Genomic DNA, 23638 nt, shown 5'->3' on the forward strand with positions numbered 1-23638 from the left:
TCCGTACTCGGATCAAAGTAGCTGTCTTGACTTCTCATGAAAATGCTTACAGTAGTTTCTGAGTTTACTTATCGCGAACAGACAGGCAGATGTCGATTTTTTTATTTTTGTATTTTGTGATATTAACTAAAGGTTAACATTAGATTACGCATTTCACAAGAATAAAACTTCACTCGGTCACTTCCATGTCCTCGTTTAGTTAAGCTGACTATCTCAAAAGATTATCAAAGAAAACAAACGTATGCTAATAATGTAATGACCGACATTTTGTGCATTTTCAAACGGGGTCACAGCATATTTGTTTATGTTTTATTTTTGCTATCGTTTTCTATTTAATTCTTTTAAAGATACGTATTGTATCGTCAACAATTACCTATATACATTAGAAACGATTAGGTATATATATTTATTATTTTCTGAAACTTTAACGTCCTTCTAATTTCATTGGTTTTAGCAAACATAATAGCGAGATTCTACCAAAATTTTCACTCACAATTTTGTCCGCGTACAAAAAATTTGTATGCGTTTTTTTTCTAATTTATGTGTACATTGCAATGCCTGCTGAAATATACTATCTAGTTCTATCATTCCCGATTCACTTTGACAGTATATAAGTAAGGTTAAAATTCCCCATTAAATTATGCAGCCTTTGAACAGTCGTGAGGTCTGATTGAGGGCAAAGCGCTATAAATGAAGACGATAGACAGGCTTTCAAATCACGGCTGTCACCTTTGATCTGCCCCTTTGTTCAGCTCTCAACAGATCCCTTGTACCTAGTGCTTGAGTCTTACAAAACGTGGAGGCACTTTCGCTTAGAACTATTTTGTATAAGTTGAACAAATGTACGCTAGAAAGAATTTAATGCGCCTTAAGTAATATACAGGACGGTTTTTCAAAAATAAATTAATAATGGACAGAAAGTATTTCCTTTTGAGGTACGGTATCACAAAAAATAGAAAATATATACGCGAAAAAATGTGCAACCAATTGAAAACTGTTACCTTGCACTTACTCCAAAATCGATTACAACTATTACAATCACCTTTTGAAAATACACGAATTGTTACCAAAGATTCATAATGCCGTAAACTATACAATTTGTCGCTTGAAAATTATTCTTATTTCATACAGCCATATTTTATCAAACCTATTTTCGACTTTCACTCTTGCGTGTCTAACTCAAAAATGATCGCATGCAATTTTTGAGTTTCTGCGTTATTTTTACGTAATCTAAAGTGATATGATTCGTGATTTATATTATAGTGTTATGTGTTATAAATAATATCAAAAAAACATCTGTTATTTTTTTGTGATTTTTACTTACAACGGTGATTTCATAACAAAATAACTGACTAAGTAGTTCATTACCAACCATATTTGCATCCCAATCACAGAATCAACCGATCAACCGATGCACTTTACTACGACCTTATTTAAATACACATAGGTATAAAAATCCCTTAATTGATAGTGCAGTAAAGTTGGTAAGAAATTCGCGTGCGGTTTCGTCATTGAGCTGACTAGTGGTCATGATGCCACGTTGTTATGATATCCTAGTACTTATTTTGTTGGTCAGGCCTTTATACTATGGTAAAAGAAGGTGAATATGGATATTATGCAATAATAAAATTAATCTTATTTACTTATCAAATTGATTGTTATGCGAAAGCAATTCTATCGGCAGTACGCCAAAACTGCTGAACCGATGTAAATATGGGACACTGGATGATCGGGCTGGATATAGTAGAGCCTGAGATAGCCTGTGTGTCTGTGTAGGCTAATATTATCAAGGTGCAGGATGGAGTTTCCTAGAGACACAATCGTTAGTATTTATAATAACAGATCACACCCAAGCCTGGATGACAGACAGTACTATTTATTTGCTTACATCCACTATCACATTTTAATACTAGGTACTATCGTAATAGAAGCCTGTTACCGATTCATAAAACTTCTAGACGTGTCACGGTGACAAGGCATAACTTCTTGTTTTGACAGATGACAGCTAGGCGGTGACAATGTGTGACTGTGATATAATATGCCTACTATACAGGTGCAGAATTGAATAAAACTTGTTCTATTGTGAGTTAATTTGATTTGGGAAATATTGGTCTATTACAGAAGCCGAGGATTCTAGGCTAGTTGTCAGACTTTCTGGATTCTGACTTATTACCAAGGGCTATTGGGTCCGTACCGCGTAACTGTGTTGAGCAGATCAGATAGGCAGTGGCTCCAATATATTGGCACGAAGAATAGTTTTTGTTAAATACTGTATTTGTTAAGTACGGATATTATTCGATATCTTTATTTTGCGTATCCACACAAAAGAATATTCAATAAATAACCATTCGTTTCACTTATACATAGCGAAGTATCAGGTGTAAATTTCAAAAAAATACAAATTGTTTTATTGTTGAAATTTGAACACAAAAACAATTTGTACATTTGATTGAAACAATTTGTTCAATAAAGGTTCGCGCACATTAGCATATTATGCGGCTTAAGTGTGCAATAATTGAAATAAAATATACATTTGAGCAAATCCCTAATGTGTACGACAATTTAGTAGTCTTCTTAAACGGTTAACTTAGAATAAATTCAACAACAATTTTCCTTGGTAACTGGATTTACATATACATAGTATAAACACCTATCCAACATACCAAAGGCCTCTAAAAATAACAATAGAAAATTAACATCATAATTAATATAAAAAAATGTATTAAAACTATTATAAGTACTTGGGAAACTACATAACCCTACCTTACATCCAAACTAATATTATAAATGCGAAAGTAACTCTGTCTGTCTGTCTGTCTGTCTTTTCTTCACGCCTAAACTACTGAACCGATTTGTGTGAAATTTGGTACAGACATAGTTTGAAACTTGAGAAAGGACATAGGATAGTTTTTATTACAAAAAAAAATAAAAAAATTAAAAAAAAATATTCCGGACATATAGCGCCATCTATTGGTCAAATCAAAAATCTGCTGGTAGTCACTATTCCACGCGAACGAAGTTGCGGGCAAAAGCTAGTTATATTATAAGTTCGCATTACATAACTATTAAGTACCTAGTTGACATAATAAATCATACCGCCTCTTCGAAACTGGGCTATGAAAGTGGCCCTCTTTGCATAACAGATAGACAAATATGCAACCCAAACACATAACGTTATATAAATACATATTTAATATTTTTATATGGAAAATTTTATCACTAACCTAAGTTTAGCAAATGATTGCAGATCAGCTGTGTCATTAATACAGCGAAATAGTGTGAAAAAAATTATTATAGGTACATGTTTTTGGATAAACTAAATTGCTGGTAGGATTTTGATGCAATTTTAGGAATTTTATTAAATCTTGTTTACTGGAAATAACTTTCAAGAAACGCCTCGTGTTTCGTTGGTATATAACAAAAAAAATATTCACCAGACGAAAAAAGTGTAACTATGAGCCATCTCAAGAATAAAATTGTCTAACTGTATCCATCAAAATCACAGTGAAAGTTTCTATCCGATGCAACTGTATTAAACTGGTTTAGCAAACTGTCTTACATAGGAAAACCCACTGTATTCGTTAACAATAGAGTGCAAATTCCAATGTGTAAGTTTCTATGTTTTTTATTAGTGAATTATTTGTAATGGTGCTCCTGGACTTAAAAGCCCGACAGACAGACCAACTGATAGACAGGGTCACTTTCGCATTCTTTTATATTATGAAGTATGGTTGTTGGAAGAATACAGTGTTAATAAGTAGCTTCCTGACCCAAGAAAGTAAGTAAAATAAAAAAATATGTTTGCTTGGCCATCAATTAATTAGTGAAAAAAGAAAACAATTAACAACACAGTGATACATTGATAACTAAAAAGATGGTTTCTTTCTCTTTTGACTATTGTGTACTTCTTTATTCGTAAAAAAATATACTTATATCATTCTATACTATTGTAAATCTGAGTTTGTTTTTGACTTGGACGCGCCTATCTTGGGAATTTTAGGTCTAATAAAAAATTCTAACAGTGCTACGCTTATGGATAAAAAAACTTTGTAAAATTAAACCGACTTCCAAAAACACTAAAAAGTAAAAAAAAAACTAATTAGGTGCATCGGCCTACAAGTCGGTGGCAGAATTAACTTAGTAACATCCATTAGACACCGACTTCTAGGCCGATGCACCTAATTAGTTTTTTTTTACTTTTTAGTGTTTTTGGAAGTCGGTTTAATTTTTTTGTAAAAAAGTTTTTTTATCCATAAGCGTCAACTGGCTTCCGCGGTACTCTGATGAAACCCCTGGCAAAAAAGTTAGTAATGTAAAAAAGTACTTAAATTTTATCACGTGAACAGTGCATTAATATTAACCACAATAATCGGAACTAATTCAATAATCACTAATATTATTATAAAATAAATGTTGACTAAATCAATCACCTTTGCCCTAAATAAAATGTAGCGGTAGATAACAATCAAGTAAAAATAAAACAAACACAAGCAAGTTCTAACACATCGTTAGAAGAATGAAAAAGTAAATAAACCGTAATTGAATAAAAAGTGCAACGAACTATGCATGTAGTTTGACTATCTTTTTTTGCACTAACTGTATCTGACTGTACCTGATGTATGTCTTAAAAATATCACGATATTTTTATTCGCCATCTCGCAGGTGAATTTGCAGACTGAGATAACTGGTACTAGAAACTACAACTTTGTATAACTTAACTTTAGTGACATAGACTCCTTTTTTAACGACCTCAAAAACCATCAAATGTCCCCTCCCGCTGTGGGTTAGCAGTGGTTTTATAGTCTTTGGTTAGCAGCGATGAGGGAGTGTCAGACTTTTACTGACTAAAAACCGTCATGTTCCGTCGTAGGCCTTTTATCTAGCCCCGGCAGTGTGACTCCTTACTAGTTGCTTGCTTAATATATTAATTTTAAAGGTAGATACTTCTCTCTTGGTCTTATCGGGCTGCTGTATCCTATATCACCCAATCATTTTTAGCTAAGTATATACATTGTATCTTTGATTTTTAGCATCAGAATTTTCTCAAGTCTATTTGACAGCTCAGTCTACTTTTTCTTTTAATTATTCTTATTTTTCTTCTCTCTGCCCTGTTCCCAACTCATTTTTGGTCGGCAATACGTTCTACGCGTCAATTTCTCATATTCGACAAATCGCATCAAAAACTTTTTTGTCGTGCCAAGTCTATAAATAGAAACAGAGAGCCTAAATTACCTAAATTACACCAATTTGAGGTAATTTCGAGTGCACTGCACTGTAACAGTAGAGCGTCTGTGTTCCCCGTGATATGGTCGAAAGTGTAATATCTACCTACATAGTGAAGGCGAAAGTGTGTTTAGGAAGTAATTCCATATGAGATAATAGAACCTTGAAAGCCTTGGTATATGTAACGTATACTGATTAAGATGAGTTGATTGAACTTATGTAACTTAAAATTAGTTTTTTTGTTTGTTGTGCTCGAGTATTTGTTAAGTAATAATCGTATTTGTAATCTGATTGAGGTTTGTTAGACCTTAAACTTGGTTATACAAATATTATTATTCTTGACTTTTATACATGTGTGAGAAGTTACCCAGAGTCAAGGGTAAAACCGAGGGGGGGGCTTTAGTTTAAAAAAAATTAACAATGTATGCTATCATTTTAAAATCTAGATATTTTGACAGATACCACTCATACAAAAGATACTAATTACGTCTCACTTAAATTAAATCTGAATTATAACATGTTTTTTCTTACAAAATTTTAAAACAACATTATAAAAAAAGTAATTGTCATTTTCAGCAATTATTATTTCTGTAATTATTTTCTGCATTGTTTGTTGTATTCATTTTTGTTCCGAATAATAAATATACCAACGTAAGTTTTATACAATTATTGTGTAAAACTTTTACAAATGTAATTTTATTTACGCGATGGTTCATAAATATATAGTATTTATAAAAGTGTACTTATTCTGCATCTACTAAACAATTTTAATATACAAACAAACCATATATTCAGTAAAAAATAAGTAACATTTTTTGGGATCAAAGTTTTTTCGCTGATAATCCAGAAGTTTCGGACATTGCCTCTAAAAGAATGACAAATCAATTTTACATCATATTATATTGGTCGGCTATATAAATTACATACATAAATTACGGTATGGCTTAGTACAAGTTACATGTCTGTGGACAATATAATATTTGCTTTGCCGTCAATTTTTGTTATTGACGTAACTAATATGGTAGAGATCATTGTGCTTCGCCAAGTGAAAAATGACAGTCTGAGAACATTTTTTTTAACTTGATATCGTTCTTATTACGAATGACGTAAGACTTCAAATGTCATAAAATATTACTTTTACTCATTTTTTTTTTTATAAAAACGCGCAGTACTTTATGCATCCTTCCTTTCATTTTGATAGTTCTGTAGCCTCGGAATTCTAAAATCAGCTATTTCATGCCCTGCGCATACCTAATTTATTTTAGTTGTGTGTCGGGGAGTGAGTAGTAGGCAACTTCAGGAAGGCAAAGTTATTTGACCAGAGCTATTACTATACTATACAAGTAGTCCAATTAGGTAGGTCCAACTTCGAGAAAGAGGTCAACCGCCGAATCCAACTCGGCTGGGCAGCGTTCGGGAAACTACGCAATGTCTTTTCGTCCGACATACCTCAGTGCCTCAAGACGAAAGTCTTCAACCAATGTGTGTTACCGGTGATGACTTACCGCACCGAAACGTGGTCTCTCACTATCGGCCTCATCTCAAAGCTCAAAGTCGCTCAACGAGCTATGGAGGGGGCTATGCTCGGTGTTTCTCTACGTGATCGAATCCGAAACGAGGAGATCCGTAGACGAACCAAAGTCACCGATATAGCCCACCGGATTAGCAAGTTGAAGTGGCAATGGGCAGGCCATATTGCTCGCAGAGCAGATGGCAGATGGGGCCGAAAAGTGCTAGAGTGGAGACCACGGACTAGCAAGCGCAGCGTAGGACGTCCACCAACGAGGTGGACAGACGACCTTATAAAGGTCGCCGGAAGACGCTGGATGCAGGTCGCTTCCAACAGGTATCTGTGGAGATCAAAGGGGGAGGCCTATGTTCAGCAGTGGACGTCCTATGGCTGAGATGATGATGATGCTGATTACTATACCTAGAACTTACTAGAGCTATATAGATTTTTTTAATGTCCTAGTCCCTATTAATTTATATACTCATGCTGTACAAACATTGTATTAAGTATTATAACTATTTTGCATAAAGTAATGATTATTTATTTTCCTTGATCACACGTAAACAACGATTAGAATAACCGGTATTGCTTCATTGATTAAAATGCAAAATTAATGTTGGTATCAGTTACATTATGATATTTCCTGATACATCTTACACCGTTAGAAATAACTCTTCTTTGCAATACCTGTTCAATCATGTATTGTGTATAATTTGTTTCTAAATGGTATTTGATTGCGATCTATAAGTTGAATAATTTTGATAAAACTCACAATATGCATCTTACAAAACAATTTTTTTATGTTTATTTGTTTCGGCTAATCTCTGAAACGGCTTAACAAGATATTTGAACAAGTAGTAACTACTGTACTCCACTTTTTGTCTGTGTGCGATGTTTTCTATTAGTTCGCTTTTCACGCGGGCAATACCACAGTATAGGTATAACAATATTATAATAATTTCATAACATATCCTTTACCGCATACTAAACAAACTTAGTACACTCGCTTGCAAATTAACTAGGGCATTGGGTTGTCTAGAAATGCCTACCCAGTATTACCACCAAATGGTATTTGCCCACTGCGAAACCGTGGTCACAAGGCACTCACGTTGTTCGAAACGTGTATGCTAATTTAGACCTTATTGCGTTGGGTAAAAGACTGGTTTTGTCTATACGTTTTATGTCAAGTGTGTAGCGTACGGTAGGCAGTAGGTCAATGGTGTGAAATTGATACTGTCGTCGTGTTATGAAAAGCGAGTTTTGCTGTTTATGTTATTTATTGGGTTTTCTTTATAGGTGAGAATGTTGTGTAATGATCAAATATTAATGGTGCAAAAATTTAATTATATTCAAGTGTAGGTATATATAGGCATTCAAAGAAACAAAACATACAACTATCTAAGGACAGAAATATACCATGATTAGTATAAAAGTTTCTTGTCAGCCAAAATCCCAAAAAATAAGACCCAGAAAAGTTGTAGTTTCCTCACTTAAAGTTCCTATTTAAATATTTTTTATATGCAAATAAAATGGTGAATTCATATTACAAATCAATCGATATTCATATTTCATAACACATTTAATTTCACAGTCAATAAAAAACATAAACAAGACTAGCTACCTTCGATCACGTAACTGTCCCTAATGCTTGAATTTATTGAATAAATTCGGGGACAGAGAGCAATTAACCTACTGATATTTGTTACACTGTGGTTCTTCCCAAGATTTATTGAACATTTGAATATTGGGAGAGAAACCTGTTTTTAGTTAAGTTGTACTATTAGGAAACTGCGTGACCTAAAATCGTGAAACTTGAAACTTAGGTATTTACCTTTAGACTTTCGTGTGACTTTACCTAGAATACCTATGTACCTATACTTTTAACAATAGGTACTGTATGTTAAAACCGAAAGTTTAAATAAAACCTTTTTAAATGATTAATTTGTCGCTGTGTCATTAGTGTCAAAGAAATTGATGAAGCATTTACTTAATGTATTATTATCATAATTCACGATTAAAAAAATATTGAAACATAATTAATCATTAACGATTACATAACTTAGATTAAACAATCAAATGGAAGCGTCCACAAAGACATATGACTGTACTGATCGATACATTTTCCCAAAAAATATATCACTGAAATTCGTAGACTACATCCAATTTTCCATCCTAATAAAATAAACTTCTCGAAAATTCCTTCATTGATAACTACATACTCCATATTCGTGCTTACATAACCGCACGCAGTTATCTACATCACATAATATAGTAGACATAAAAATGTCTCAAACTAACTAGTTACGAACCAGCTTTGCGGAAGTTACGCCACAACCAAAGGGTTTCCCCAAATTTTCGGCACACTTACACACTTACAGAGAAAACAGTAGAATATAATTGTGAGAAAGTGGCTTGAGGTAGCTATTACTGTTTAGAATATAAGTATTTGTAGTTGAGATGGTACAGTGACTTGAGTATTTTAGACTAATTTTATGTCTAGGATAATATTGTAAAGCTGAAGGGCTGCCTGCTGGAACGATTTGAAATTTGTTTTCAATGTAATTGATGGTCGTTTACACAGTTAGGTTTTATCCGGGTGTGGCTGAGTATTGTTAACGTCCTCTTAACAAAAAAACGAAAGTTAGTCCTAAAAAGTAATGTGAAAATTGTCTTACATTTTTTTCAAGCACTTTTAAGTATAAGTTTGTGTATGCAAAAAATCAAAGGTCAATTATTGCGTTTAGCATGTAAGTAAGTGAAATCAAATAATTGTGTATCCTTGATTATTCATTAGTTACCGTATTCCGGTGTATGTGTAAACTCAGCGAATACTTTGCATATATTACCATACTATAGTTTGGTATTTTCAAGTCTTGTATTATTTCGCAAAAATCTTAAATCAACACTAGATAAACTGCCTAGTAAGTGCTTTGGTTTTACATAAGTATTTTGCCTATTATAATATTTAACGCCTACACTTTATCTCCAAAACTCCAAGAAGGAACGTGCCACTTCTATGGCTACTAGAATCATTACTTTGAAATCTATGAATACTAATATAATCAAGATTTTTGTTGGTTTGTACCCTAAAGGCTCCTCAAAGGATTTGGAAAGCTATTTCACTGTTGAAAAGCACTCTTCCCTATTAATATCCTACTAATATTATAAACGCGAAAGTTTGTATGTATGGATGTATGGATGTTTGTTACTCTTTCACGCAAAAACTACTGAATGGATTTTAATGAAACTTTACAATAATATAGCTTATACATCAGAATAACACATAGGCTACAATTTGTAAACATATTGTTCGAAATACTAAACCTGCGCAGACGAAGTCGCGGGCACCAGCTAGTAGACTATATTTTATCACGCAACTTGCAGTAGTTTTCACGGTACGCGGGTGAAACCGCGGGAAAACGACTTGTATTCTATAAACTGAACTTTAGTAACATAGGTTTAATCTTTAATCATATTGATTTAGCAAAAGTAGCTCCATCTATCTGTTACTTGCGTTATATCGGGTGTGTCGTTCATAATCACATTAAATGAAATGCGTTAATATACTGGTTAATATATGTCCATTAACACAAAGAAAAAAGAAAAATACGTAAAAATAAAAAAATGATTTTTTCCAACAAAGTAAATAGAATAAAAATGTGCGAAAATTAGAACACCATATAAAAGTCAGTCATTACAAACAACTGAAATTCGCCCTTGAAAACTGACAGTTGTCAACTGATCAAAACATTCGATACTCCTAATTTTATCTCTGCTTTACACATGATGTTGTAAATTATAAAAACGAAAAATGACTCCTGTGGCTAAACCACTGAATGGATTAGGTTATTTTTTTTACAATTCGCCATAGAATATCATAAAGTACATGCGATAGGATTTAATGTGATTGTGAACGACACACCCTGTATAGGATACATTTTATATGGAAGGAAAGTAGTTCTTTCAGGATGCGGGTGGTACTGCAAGGAATAGCTTTCTTAGAACGCTAGGTAGGAAAAATATAAAGATAAGTAAATATATAGTTTCGAGGATTTTCATGTCGGCATAATACGACATACATCTTCTAAGTTTATCCAAAAGACCATTAAAATATTGCAAAAACAAATATTGTTTTTCACATCTCGGTCACGACTCGCTTAGAAACTCTATTCTAGGCTACCTAGCTTTGTGGTTACACCAAAACACATCTGTGGTCGTTTAATACCTAGGCTGAAACGTTTAGCGGTCTAAATAATTTGTAATACATGTACTGGGGTATGTTATTGACCTGGAATTTTGATTAGACGTTAGATTTTGATGCTAGATAGACGCGAAGCTGATGACAGTAGCCTAAGCTTCAAACAGACATTGAAATCCTAAACTACTACTATTATCCTGCCGGGGCTGCGGGATTGTTCGAAAGAGTTACCGCGGCCCTGGTACATAAAGGGCTTAGAAGGAACATGGTGGGTGTTAGTACTTATCTAAGAGCGACACTCTCTCACGCAGCATCCACGGCGCGAGAGGTCATTTGATAAAAAAGCTCTTATTATACTTCATGTGGGCTTACAGACAAATATTTGAAATTTACAATACCTCTTTTAGTAAGAAGATTATGGCGTGTTTTGTTGAAATAAATAGTTTTCTTATGTAAGAAGTATGAATGCAAACAAGCCCAAGATGGCCCATTCTGATAATAAGTGGTCACAAGCAGATTACAAGCAGATTATTTACAAATATGGAGACAGCTCGCGTTCTACATAATAATAACTATAAAGTTCTATATGTTAGTCATATGATAAAGTGATATAAAAAGTTACAAGGCTTAGGATAAGATCCTTGTCTCAGATTGAAGTATCTTACTTTCGCTAGATTTCTACGACAGGTCCAGTCTGTTTTATTCGTACTGGGTCAGAGTATTTTGTGATAGTATCTGTTCCTATTTTCTTTTCCTTACATTGGTATACTGATCGTCATTCTTAAAGCTGAGTTTTGATTAACAGACTTACAAGAGGGTATTTAATTTTGGCTAATCGCTTTTTTTTCATTTCAATCTTAATTAATGAACTCAATGGCAATTAATGAACTTAATAAGATAAAGTATTAAAATATGAGATGAGAAAATTAATACACGACTTATTAAAAAGTTTTTTAATGTTTTGAATTTTTTTTTAAATAGTCTATTTTTATTTTCGTGTGACTGCATAAATTATCTAGGATAAAAATGCATGGATTTTAATAAAGATACTATATAAATTATAACAATTAAAATCTACATAATTATTGCATATCCTGTTTCAATTCATAGTTTGAACAATTATTATCAGACTAAATTATGTCAATTAACATGATGCTCATGCTATGTTTAGCATGCATATATACATACATTTTAAAACATGTTTAAAATCATGGCTCATTAAATTATAATGTTTCAGCATTTATGCATATAATTTAAATGTTAACTCAAATTGTAAAACCAAAAGTGCATCTTAAATCAGTGACGATATCACGGTAGATTCAGATTACAGATATCAATTTTAGTTTTTAAAATAGTGTTAGTAGGTATGTGTTTATTTTGGATAATAGTATTAAGATAGAGTAGGTAAACATTGCTCTGTTATGCAATAACCAGATTCTAGATACGAGTTTTTTAAATAGCTCTAGTGTTTCTTAACAAACAAGTAAGTAAGCAGTGCCTTTGAACTTGATTGTTCTATTTATTTTCAACCTCATAAACCGTTAGGTAAATAATACCCTACAAATTCACACTGAGCCTTATTTACCAAGTCAGCCTATCATCCAAAGCTCACAGTTACATAGCACCTGCATTATAAATCTACTACATAAGGAAGTACACACGTCCGGGATGCTAACGATACTGTGTGTTAGAGAAAGGGCAATACTGGTCGTTATGGTTTTTTGCTAATGTTTAGATCCATTTCTGGGAACATGGTAGGAAAAAGAGGTATCAGGTATGTAGGTTATCTGGACTTCTGGGAACATATCTACTTGAGACTAGGAAAGTGAGTGAAATAGGGTATATTGGTCACTGATGGGACATGGAACTTGTTGGTTCTAGTCCGGAGTTGGGACTAGTTTGACATAACACGTCACATGTTTTTTAGTTCGATATTATTTTGTCGTCAATGTTTTACTACACTTTGTTAGTTAGTATCTTAATTATTATTTAATATCTTATTAGTTAAACCAAAATGTCAAAATTATATTATTTTACACATTTTTGATTCATATCCAAAATATGACAGAAACAAAAAAGTTTACCAGAAAAGAATGGTTGTCTTCTAAAGATGTTTTCCATTTTTAGAAATCTAAAAGATATCGCATCGCAAATTGATGTCTAGCGCAGCCATAAAATTAGACAATTGCAGTATCTCGCAGTATAGTACTCGCGAGAATACTGGTATCAAAATCACATTACGAACGCATAAAAGGCATACTTATCACTCGAAGAGTGAGAGCAAGGGATTCCGAATGGCAATCTTTGGACCCAAGTATTTAGGACAACCAGCCAAGCGGACACTTACGCCACAGTCTGGACAACACTAATGTGGCCATCCCATTCAATTTTCACCTCTATGTTTACCCAATTAAGGTCTTTTGCAATCGCACGTGTTAACGCTGTTTGTAAACTATGACCAGTTTTAAAGATCTAAGCTAATAGATGAAGAGAATGAAAAGGAGGAGGGGGGTGTCAAGTTAAAATGGTAACCTGTTAGGCATTTTACGATGTTGAGTATGAATGACTTGTTCCGTTGCGAAAATTATATATGTATAGTATGATGTAAAAGTTTGTTTTTGTTGAAACGATTGGTTTCGGTTTCATCGGGAAATGTACGGTGATATTTTTCGTCTATTGTCCCTTTTGAGTAACGAACCGTGACTGCGACGCTACTAATTTCGTATCTTTGTATTCATGTAGAAGCTATTCTTGAACAGAAGTTTCTCTATTCTTTGAGTTAATGCTCTTTGCGGGCTTGTTTGAACATAAAACATTTTTTATTTATTTTGTGCTAAAATAGTGCCATATAGGATTATAATTATGCTATGCTTAATAGGTATAGTGTCAGATGGGAAGAAACCTAAATGTTGACTTTCAAACTCAGCAGTACATTGCACTGAAATTACAGAAGGTTTGGGACGAAAATTCAACAACCTTCTGTATTAACAAATGCCCAATTATTAAACTCATAAATCAAATACAATTATAACCGAACACACGAATGTAGTGCTAATGTTTTCACAATAATTCCATCATTAAATGGCAAGCAGAGGATGTTACTTGTTATCGATTGCATTTCATCCGTTTTCAGTGCGTGTTCGTAATTTTATGTATTTGCTAACAATTCGTTTGTTAATGGAATTTGTGAAAATACTTCGGCAGTGTTGGTCAATGGATTTTAATTGTTCGTTTACCTATATTAAGTACTTAACTACAAATATCTCAACCAGACGGTTATGTCTTTTCAAAAGACGAACTGATTTATGCTGATGGGATGCCATTGCATACGAAACGGTTTTGTCTATCAGACTTTCTGTCTGATAACTTAAGAGCTTTCGTTGTTATCCGTGATTCGCAGCTGCCGTGTTGTAGAAGACAGAATCATCACTCAAATGGCTAAGCCATCGATTTGAGTGAACACTTTATATATTGCTCAGACGCCTATTGTTTGTGTATTCCTAAATATTGGCTGTGTACATATAGCCATCATTGCAAACAAACGAAACCAAAAAAAAAAATAGTAAGGGCGATATAAATAAATTGGACTCATTACGACATACTCAAATTAAAAATATTCAAAACACATATTGAGATGGCTGATGGCAGGAGAGTGGTAGGCGCGCCAGTTACAGCCCCAGTATACAGGGGTACAACTATATATACACAATATTTGTTTGAACCGGCCGGACGAGACGATCGTCTGATAAACAGGGTGGTTTCATTTACTGATTGGGTGGACCCATGAACTCTAAAAGGGTTCACGTAAAAAATCAAGATTTTTTTCTGACCATGTAGTTTGTTATGATACTACTTACCATGTAGTTTGTTATGTACTTTTTTCTATGAATTTTGGTTCAATTTTGAGGGGAATTTTAGGGTCTTCAATGTACTTCAATCATATTTTTTAGTTGTCAAAAATATTTCTGATAGTTCAAATGAAGATAAAATTTATAAAACTAGATTTATTCGTCGAAACTACTAAACTAACATAAATTACAAAACACTACAAAATTTCTCTTTCACACCCACTCATGCATGACTAAACTAGCAAAAATCGGGTCGTATGAAAATTAACAAATCAAACAAACCTGGGCTATTTAGAAAGCACCCTGTTTTCAAACCACCCTCGAATTTTCCCATCCTCTCAACCCCTCCCGCAGCGGGTAGAGGGGGGATAAAAGCTCAGTCACCCCGAGAATTTCGGAGCGAGCGGACGTTTCGCTTCCCGCGCGTAAATAGAATAAAATTTTAAATTAAAATGTTGATGATGATGTGAAAGTGAACTGCAGATATAGTGCTTCCTACAATGTCTTCCTATAGTGCTTCTTGGATTAATGCAGATGTACTAACGTAGTGAGTATTCTCAATAGCGGTGTTTTGCTCAAGTGTTCGTCAATTTGGGCTATCGGGCCGCAGTGTGCTGTAAAGTTCAACAGAGCTATTAAAGGATTTTTATGTGTAGTTAGTTTATTACAGTGATATCACTATTAAGAAACGGCAATTTGAAAAGAAATGTACTACTTTAGTCATCATTAATCATCATCAACGGAGTCATTTTACTGTCACACCTACTATTTTTTGGTTCTATAAATTGAACTGTATTATACCAAATGACGAAGATTATACCTATTCAAGAATATTCTACCACTTAAAAAATTTCAAAGATGCAAAAACATAATATTGTATAATCCCTAAACATCACTACCACTATAACCATCATAATTTCTTTATCCTATCTCCGATAAGATTTAATCTAAAAATCAGAACCTGTTCAAAGGATCGGGTTGAGATAGCAAAAGGTTAGAGGTCATCGAATCGCGCAAGCGAAAGTGGATAGTACAACGTGAAAGGTGTTCTATATTATTTCCCTCAAAAACTAGGCAAAGGTATAGAAGAGTTTGTTAAATTGTATGTGAAAAAGCTGTGGTTTAAGAGAGATAGTAAAATTATTACAGACAAGCTGTTGCTTGGGGCTTTGCCTCTGAAGAAACAACATCGCCAATCCGGATAAATAGTAGATTTTGAAGTAATTCTGATGTATAAGCTATAGTACTGACTTTTTATAGTGAGTGTTACTCCGTAGGCTTGTACAATTGTCCATCCCTCATTGACATCATTTACAATATCAGAGTGATTTGATATGTTTCTTGAGGACAATATATTTGTTGCTAAATCAGGTCAATCTTTCCATATGCCAAGATAATAATATTAACAATGACAATTAATATCTTAATTTGTACATAGATCTCAACAAGGTAACTATATGCAATTTAAAGACACATTTTTGACTAAATTGAGCACACATTCTAGTTTTGAATAGGCACTAACTTGATTTTTGATTTTGAGTGCAACTTTCAAAACGAACGGTATGGCTGTCAAATTGCATTCTAGGAATTTAGGACATAATTTTCAAAAGACTTTTTTACATATCTAGTTAAGTGGTTTGAACATCAAACTATTTATCCCTATATATTTGTAGTCTGAATAATAATATAATATATATTTTGTAGTCTGAATATACTGCTGGACAGTCTAGTCTAGTCAAAGAACTATCTTATCAATTAATTAACTTCTAAGTAGGTATATTTTTGCACCTTTCAATTCACCGCTTAACTACATAATTAAAATGCTCTTTCCTTTGGGGTTCTATTTAGTACATCATCCTCCGAGCCTTTTCCCAATCATGTTGGGGTCGGCTTCCAGTCTAACCGGATTCAGCTGAGTACCAGTGCTTTACAAGAAGCGACTGCCTATCTGACCTCCTCAACCCAGTATCCCGGGCAACCCGATACCCCTTGGTTAGACTGGTGTCAGACTTACTGGCTTCTGACTACCCGTAACGACTGCCAAGGATGTTCAATGACAGCCGGGACCTACAGTTTAACGTGCCATCCGAAACACAGCCAATGGTGTCTAAGATATACTTAGAAAGTACATACAAACTTAGAAAAGTTGCATTGGTACTTGCCTGACCTGGGATCGAACCCGCGCCCTCGTACTTGAGGTTGGTCCTTTACCCACTAGGCCACCACGACTCTCGGTTCTATTTAGTACATAGAAGTAAATAAAAGGCTATCTCCTAATAAGTTTCTGATTACTTTAGGTATGTACTGAAAGTGTTCATTTGTGTCTCTCGTCTAGGTCACGTACCTTTCAGAAATTGCTATAGTCTGCCTAGTTATTTATTTCGTCTGGCGCCAAATCTAGTGGGCTAGATTCTTTCTTATTTTCTCACTTTCTTCAAGTCTGTTTATTTTTATTTGATTGCGTTCTTTATTTATCTTTTTTGGAGTATCTTTTAATAGAATACCTACTCTCTTAAACCCATTAAATTTTAACCGATTTCGAAAAAGATGGATGGTGAAGGTTTGCAGCAATTTTTTTACCATTTACTTATAATATTTTTCTTTTGTTTCAGGCATATAAAGGATCAGTAATTCAACCATAAAATGCGGCGGAGCCTTTCATGACAAACAAGTAGAAGTTAACATTTGCAATTAGTACCACAAACATTCAGAAGATGGCGTTGTTCAATAATTCCTTTTCAAGAACCTACCATCACTTATTCACTGAATTAGCTGGTAAGTAATTCTATACTTATGTATTAAGATTAATTTACAAATTAGTCTCAAGATTTATTTCCCAAACTAGGATCTCAATTGGGATGTTTTTTATTGCATTTCTTAAGTCCCATGGACCAGAAATAGACAAGGAACATTTCTAGTACACCCCTCCATTACTGCAAAAGCATTATAATTTACTCAGATTATTTTAGGCGGTAAAATACTTAAGACTGCTTTGAAAGTTAAATCAACATAAAACCCAAGCTTTCACACTCTGTAAATAAATAAATACCAAACCGTAAAATGACTAAGCAACTTCAATTTCGGAAAACAATAAAGACACTTGTGTTGGACTATTTATCTCGTAACAAAATACTCTCTAATGTATTTTATTTTCAAATTCCAGATTCCCGAACAAACGACTGGTTCTTAATAACGGATCCAGTCCCCGGTCTCACTATCATCGGCCTGTACCTATACTTCTCGTTGAAATGGGGGCCGAGGTACATGGCAGACAAGAAGCCTTTCCAACTGCAGAAGACATTAGTCATTTATAATTTTATTCAAGTCGTCGTTAGCTGCTGGTTGTTCCATGAGGTTTGTAGATCCTTAATCATTATTTACTATAACTATGATATTTGCGTACTAAGTGGGATATAAAATGCTCGAAGATATACCACACTGCGCTTACTGCTTTCCCAACGCTCGGGAGGGGCCTTTGTCCAGAAGTGGACGCTTTTGTGCTGTGATAACCGTGATATTTACACAGCATTTATTAATTTAGTAAGCTATTATGTAAGCAAATAAATAACACATCAGTCCTCCTGGATGTGAATGAGACCCTGAGTTTAAATCATATATCGAATTATATATTGTTTGATCAAAACAGGTTCACCTGCAAAAATGCCATTAGAGTTGTCTTGTCTTTGTCTTCACATTTATGATCATAAGATTTTGTATGATACTTAATGCTTCAACAGGCTTACCTACATGCCCAAATTCGTTCTTCACACCCTTTTTACAAGTCATCTCTTCAATACACTCAAATGTTTATTTTCTCAATATTTGCAGGGCCTCGACGCTGGCTGGTTGAGGACTTATAGTTGGAAATGCCAACCCGTTGACTTCTCAAAAACGCCTGAGGCTATGAGAGTAAGTGTTTCTAGTAGTGAAATATGTTTCTGTTACAAGTGGGACCTTAATTCTTAGAATTCTGACTGTGCGATTTGAAAGAAGAGAGTTATTGAGATTTTGTTAAGGAATTTGGGAAATGATTGTCAATATTTAATATGGAATGGAGATCAAAATAATGTTAGTCAGAGCAACAAAAAGTTGAATTAGACACTTTTTGAGGCTTTCGTATAGGGGATTAAAAGTGCTGCGCCCTAACAGGGTATCATGTATGAACCTCTACATTCTATAACACCTTGTAACACTCATGATTGCAATAAATATTTGAAGTTGGAGAAGTTGAAGTTGGATACTTTAAGAAGATATACCAGTGCCTATATAATACAAATGTGACAGCATAAATGGTCTGAAAAAAATGATGTTCAGGATATAGTCAAAGTTAATTCATATACTATTTAAACTGGATAGCACGATAGATTAGCTACTGACGTCAAACCCGAGACTCCGGGCAATCCCCTCATACATTTGATAATAATACGAAATTACTAAATAATTGCACGCTATCCTACTAATATTATAAACGCGAAAGTTTGTATGTATGGATGTATGGATGTTTGTTACTCTTTCACGCAAAAACTACTGAATGGATTTTAATGAAACTTTACAATAATATAGCTTATACATCAGAATAACACATAGGCTACAATTTGTAAACATATTGTTCGAAATACTAAACCTGCGCAGACGAAGTCGCGGGCACCAGCTAGTAAAGTATATTATAATGATCTCATGCCTATACCTACCTATCAATAAAATAAGTAGTATAACTGTTTTATGGTTGCATGGTAAGAACTAACGAATGATAATACAGGATAAAATGAAGAAGATACAGAGATATAGAGTGGTAGAGAGTAAGTATGTTTTATTATTTTATAAAGAGTTGATTTAAATGCGAAAGAAATATTGGTCACAATGACATTACTATTAAAATCAACGCTAGTGAGGAATAACGTATAACATAGAAGCAATGAAAATGATACAAAAATATATAGGTACTAACGTAATTACTACGATCCATAAAAATGAAAAAAGTAACTGATTCTGAATAAAATAGAACAAAGTGAAGATTATCAGGTTAACAGTATACTTCAATACAATAGCAAAATCTAGAATCTAGATAGCCAAAGTTTTACGGAAACACCCGACCATCAATAATTATGACGGACACTAATTCATACATGACAATTATCCTCGTCATAATCACTCATCTTTCCTTCCTTTACACCGTGTTTATTTCTATCAAGATCCAATTATGAACAGATTAGTTTAACGGCAAGCGAAAAACAACCTTCTAAGTTCTGTTATAGAGTTCATTTTATATTTGTGATAGCAGATCGTAGTGAAAGAGCTTGTCCTGGAAGTGATAATACTGTGTTAGCAGTTGTAACATATACCTGTGTTTTAATTTTAAGTTTATTGGTTACATGTAATTAAGAGCTAAGAAATGTTAGTTTCTTTGCCTAATTCAAATTGGCAAAAGCAAGAATCAATTCTGGAGATAAAAGGACCAAACTGCCCTTATATGATTCATAATATCTTATGTTCATGTCTTTGTAAAGCTTCTACGGGTGTTGTCCTAACAAACTATAGTCTTGGCTTTTACAAAATGTATCCTATTTCAATCAAATAAAGTTTAATTTTGTTAATTACCATTTTAAAGAATGCCAAATGGTCCTTTACGATATTATAATACATCTAAAAAAACACATAAAGCATTCTTGCAAATTGATTCCACACTCTCAAATTCGAAAATGCAATAAAATCCCGAGGCTCATAAAATTCTCTAATTGACGTCATATTAAGAGTGGCAACAGTTACTTGAAATTAGGTACTGTTATTTACCGTCTTAACGGCACTATTATGCGATGACTTGCTCTACAAAACTACATCTGTATGATTACCACTAAAAAGTAGATTTACATGCCTATATAATTTTAATCGTTTAATTTAGGTTGCATAGTTATTAACATTGTAAATGAAAAATTAGCTATGTCTATCTGTTAGTCTTAGAACGCCGGTTGAAAAAAAATATTAATCGTTCGTTTGGAGTTCTGCTTAGCTATAAGTGTGCGAATATGTGCATATTCACACACTTTTCGTTCCTAATTTCCATTTTTATGACGACTGATTTGTCATCTGCAAAATAGAGAATTAAATATGAATATTTTAGTAGTCAGAGAAATTTTATTGTCTAGCTTACCTAAATACCTAAATATTTAACAGGCCCAAAAAGGCAAAATTATGATTTTGGTGTCTAAATAAATCAAGATTTCGCAAATTTTCTGAGATGTTAGCTTAATGAAGGTCATCAAATTAACTGGTTATTTTTTAACATTCCAGGTAGCGAGAGGCGTCTACATATACTTCCTGGCAAAAATGTCGGAACTCCTCGACACAGTTTTCTTCGTGATCAGGAAAAAAGACAGGCAGATCACTTTCCTCCACATGTACCATCATACGGTGATGCCCATGATATCCTGGGGTGCTACGAAGTACTACCCAGGGGGTCATGGAACCCTCATAGGTGTTATAAACTCTTTCGTTCATATTATCATGTACACCTATTACATGTTCTCGGCTATGGGACCACAATACCAGAGGTACCTGTTTTGGAAGAAGTACATCACTACACTGCAAATGGTAAGGAGTTTTTATATCATTCATATCAACAAACACAATTTTTACAAACTAAAGCTTATTTAAGTTGGTGGTGATAATCGCTTCCCACCGAGCAATATATTTATTGAGCTCGATAGCCCTAACATTCATCGTTACAATAATAGGATCGAGCCATTTTTATGACAATTTAACCAATTATTATGGCCCTAATCCTGTATTCTTAAGTTTCTTGATCACAATTTATATTTCTATCTTGTATTTATCAAGCTCTGTAGCATTACCTTCGTTATCTCCTTCAATGCTAGTCATAGCCGGTATTCAACTATTTTTGTTTTTAATTCCAGCTCCAGTTCTGCATCGCCTTCCTCCACTCAGCGCAGCTGCTGTTCTATGACTGCGGCTACCCTCGCTGGTCCGTCGTCTTCACTCTTCCTAACTCCATCTTCTTTTACTACCTCTTCTACGACTTCTACTACAAGGCCTATGGCAAACCTACCAAGAAAGGAGCTGAAGATAAGAAAGACGTCAAAGAAATAACAAGCAATGGTCACATGAATGGTAAAGTCAAAACCAACGGCTACGCAAACGGAACAGCCAACGGTAAAAAAGTTAATTAAAAACCAACTGAATATACAATGTAAATATTTTTGTTGTTTCATACCAATACCAATTTTAGTTTTAAGCTAATCTTGAATATTGTTACGTAAAAAATCCTTAATAACGAATGCTCAAATTCTGACTTAAAATTTTACCGTTACTTATTAGACAGTACTTCGTCATCATTTTGTATCTTGATGATCCTAAATGCTGTCGCTAGTACTTCTAATTTGTTGGATTTTTGTTTAATATCTTCAGTTATAGATAAGAGAGTTACGGTGTATATACTATAGATTGTTACATCATGTATTTAAGACATTATTGTTTAGTTAGATATTACGCTGATTATATTGCCATGAGTTTAAAACTATCATGCATTGACACATCTGCTGTAAATTTTGTAGGTAAAAGTCTATATGTGATATAGATAGAAACAATATTTGCCCTACATATAGATTTTTTTCTGAATCTCATAACGCACACGCATATATTTGTCTTGGGCTTTATATATTGAAATTATTAATTGTCTTCCAATTAATCTGAAAAAATATTCCAGATTTTATTATGATATTGTAGAGGTCTTTTTGATTTCGGGTTATATGATATTCGAAACCTTACTGAAATATGAGGTGTCCCAATACCGTTCTTATAGTATAGTTTTCTTAAAATATCATTCCTTTGCAATCTAGTTATTTATTTTAATTGCAAAGAACTGGTACTCGGCCTCACAAATCAAATACAGTATCACTATAATTATGTTTTTGCCGCTGGTACTCTATTCATCGATATGTACTTTTTTACGATTTTGAAATAAGACTTCATAACATTAGGCATAATGGTTTTCTACGATTAGCTAGCATTAGCAATATAGATTTCTTTTAGCTCAATACCAAAATGTGGTAATAACACACTTGACTGTAACAAAAAATGTACCTAATGTTAAACGCAATAAGGTTCAGAATCCAATGTTTTAGGTATGGAGTAGGCATTAGACCCGGTGCCAATTGACGATTGATTGTGCGAGCGACACCGTGTTTTGAAACGACGCATGAAAATATAACTTACGGCCAGTTTTTTCATCAAAAGTTTAAGTTAAAGTAATGTCTAAAGTTAAAGTAACGGTCAAATTTGTTTTTTCAAGGCTAAAGTGACAGCAAAATTCATAGAAAAATTGAATTTAACCGTTACTTTAACTTTAGTCATTACTTTGACTTTTACTTTGGCTTTAACCTTTGATGAAGAAACTGGCTGTTAATGGTATAAAACTAAAGTTGATTATTCAATGTTTCAAAAATTCCTCGTTGATAAGTTTTCGTTATTGAACTAGAAATCTTTTACTTTTAAATTCGAACTTTATTTTCATAACATTAAGTTATATTTTAGCCTAAAAAGGATACTTAGTTGTTACAGTTACGTGTGTAGTGCCTTAAAATTATACGCTCTTGTTGAAGCATGTTTTACTATATAGTTGCACATTAAATAATTGTACATTTACGTAATCGGGTTTTTAATGTTTAATACCTAATATATTTAATTACATGACTACAATAATGCTGTTTTTTTTCTTTCTTTTATAAATTCATCATTCATTTTTTATCTACTCCTTTATTTTTCAGTCTCATTATATTATTGTCTTTAACTGCCTCGTTGGTCTAGTTGTCGCAAGTGTGCCTGCTGAGCACGAGGTCTCGGGTT

At 33.6% G+C, this 23638-nt stretch overlaps 1 protein-coding gene across 1 annotated transcript in view; it reads left to right on the forward strand.

Moving 5' to 3' along the window:
* The window catches only part of LOC124630394 (elongation of very long chain fatty acids protein AAEL008004-like), a 40490-nt gene extending 16999 nt beyond the window's left edge, over positions 1–23491 (forward strand). The window contains exons 2-7 of the mRNA XM_047164272.1: positions 17392–17554; positions 17943–18133; positions 18608–18688; positions 21068–21367; positions 21691–23004; positions 23195–23491. Of these exons, the coding sequence (XP_047020228.1) occupies positions 17494–17554; positions 17943–18133; positions 18608–18688; positions 21068–21367; positions 21691–21963 (906 nt within the window). The 5' untranslated portion in view covers positions 17392–17493 and the 3' untranslated portion in view covers positions 21964–23004; positions 23195–23491. The remainder of the gene's footprint in view (positions 1–17391; positions 17555–17942; positions 18134–18607; positions 18689–21067; positions 21368–21690; positions 23005–23194) is intronic.
* The last annotated feature ends 147 nt before the right edge of the window (positions 23492–23638 follow it).

The sequence above is a fragment of the Helicoverpa zea genome, chromosome 5 (assembly GCF_022581195.2).
Source record: "Helicoverpa zea isolate HzStark_Cry1AcR chromosome 5, ilHelZeax1.1, whole genome shotgun sequence".
Taxonomy (NCBI): domain Eukaryota; kingdom Metazoa; phylum Arthropoda; class Insecta; order Lepidoptera; family Noctuidae; genus Helicoverpa; species Helicoverpa zea.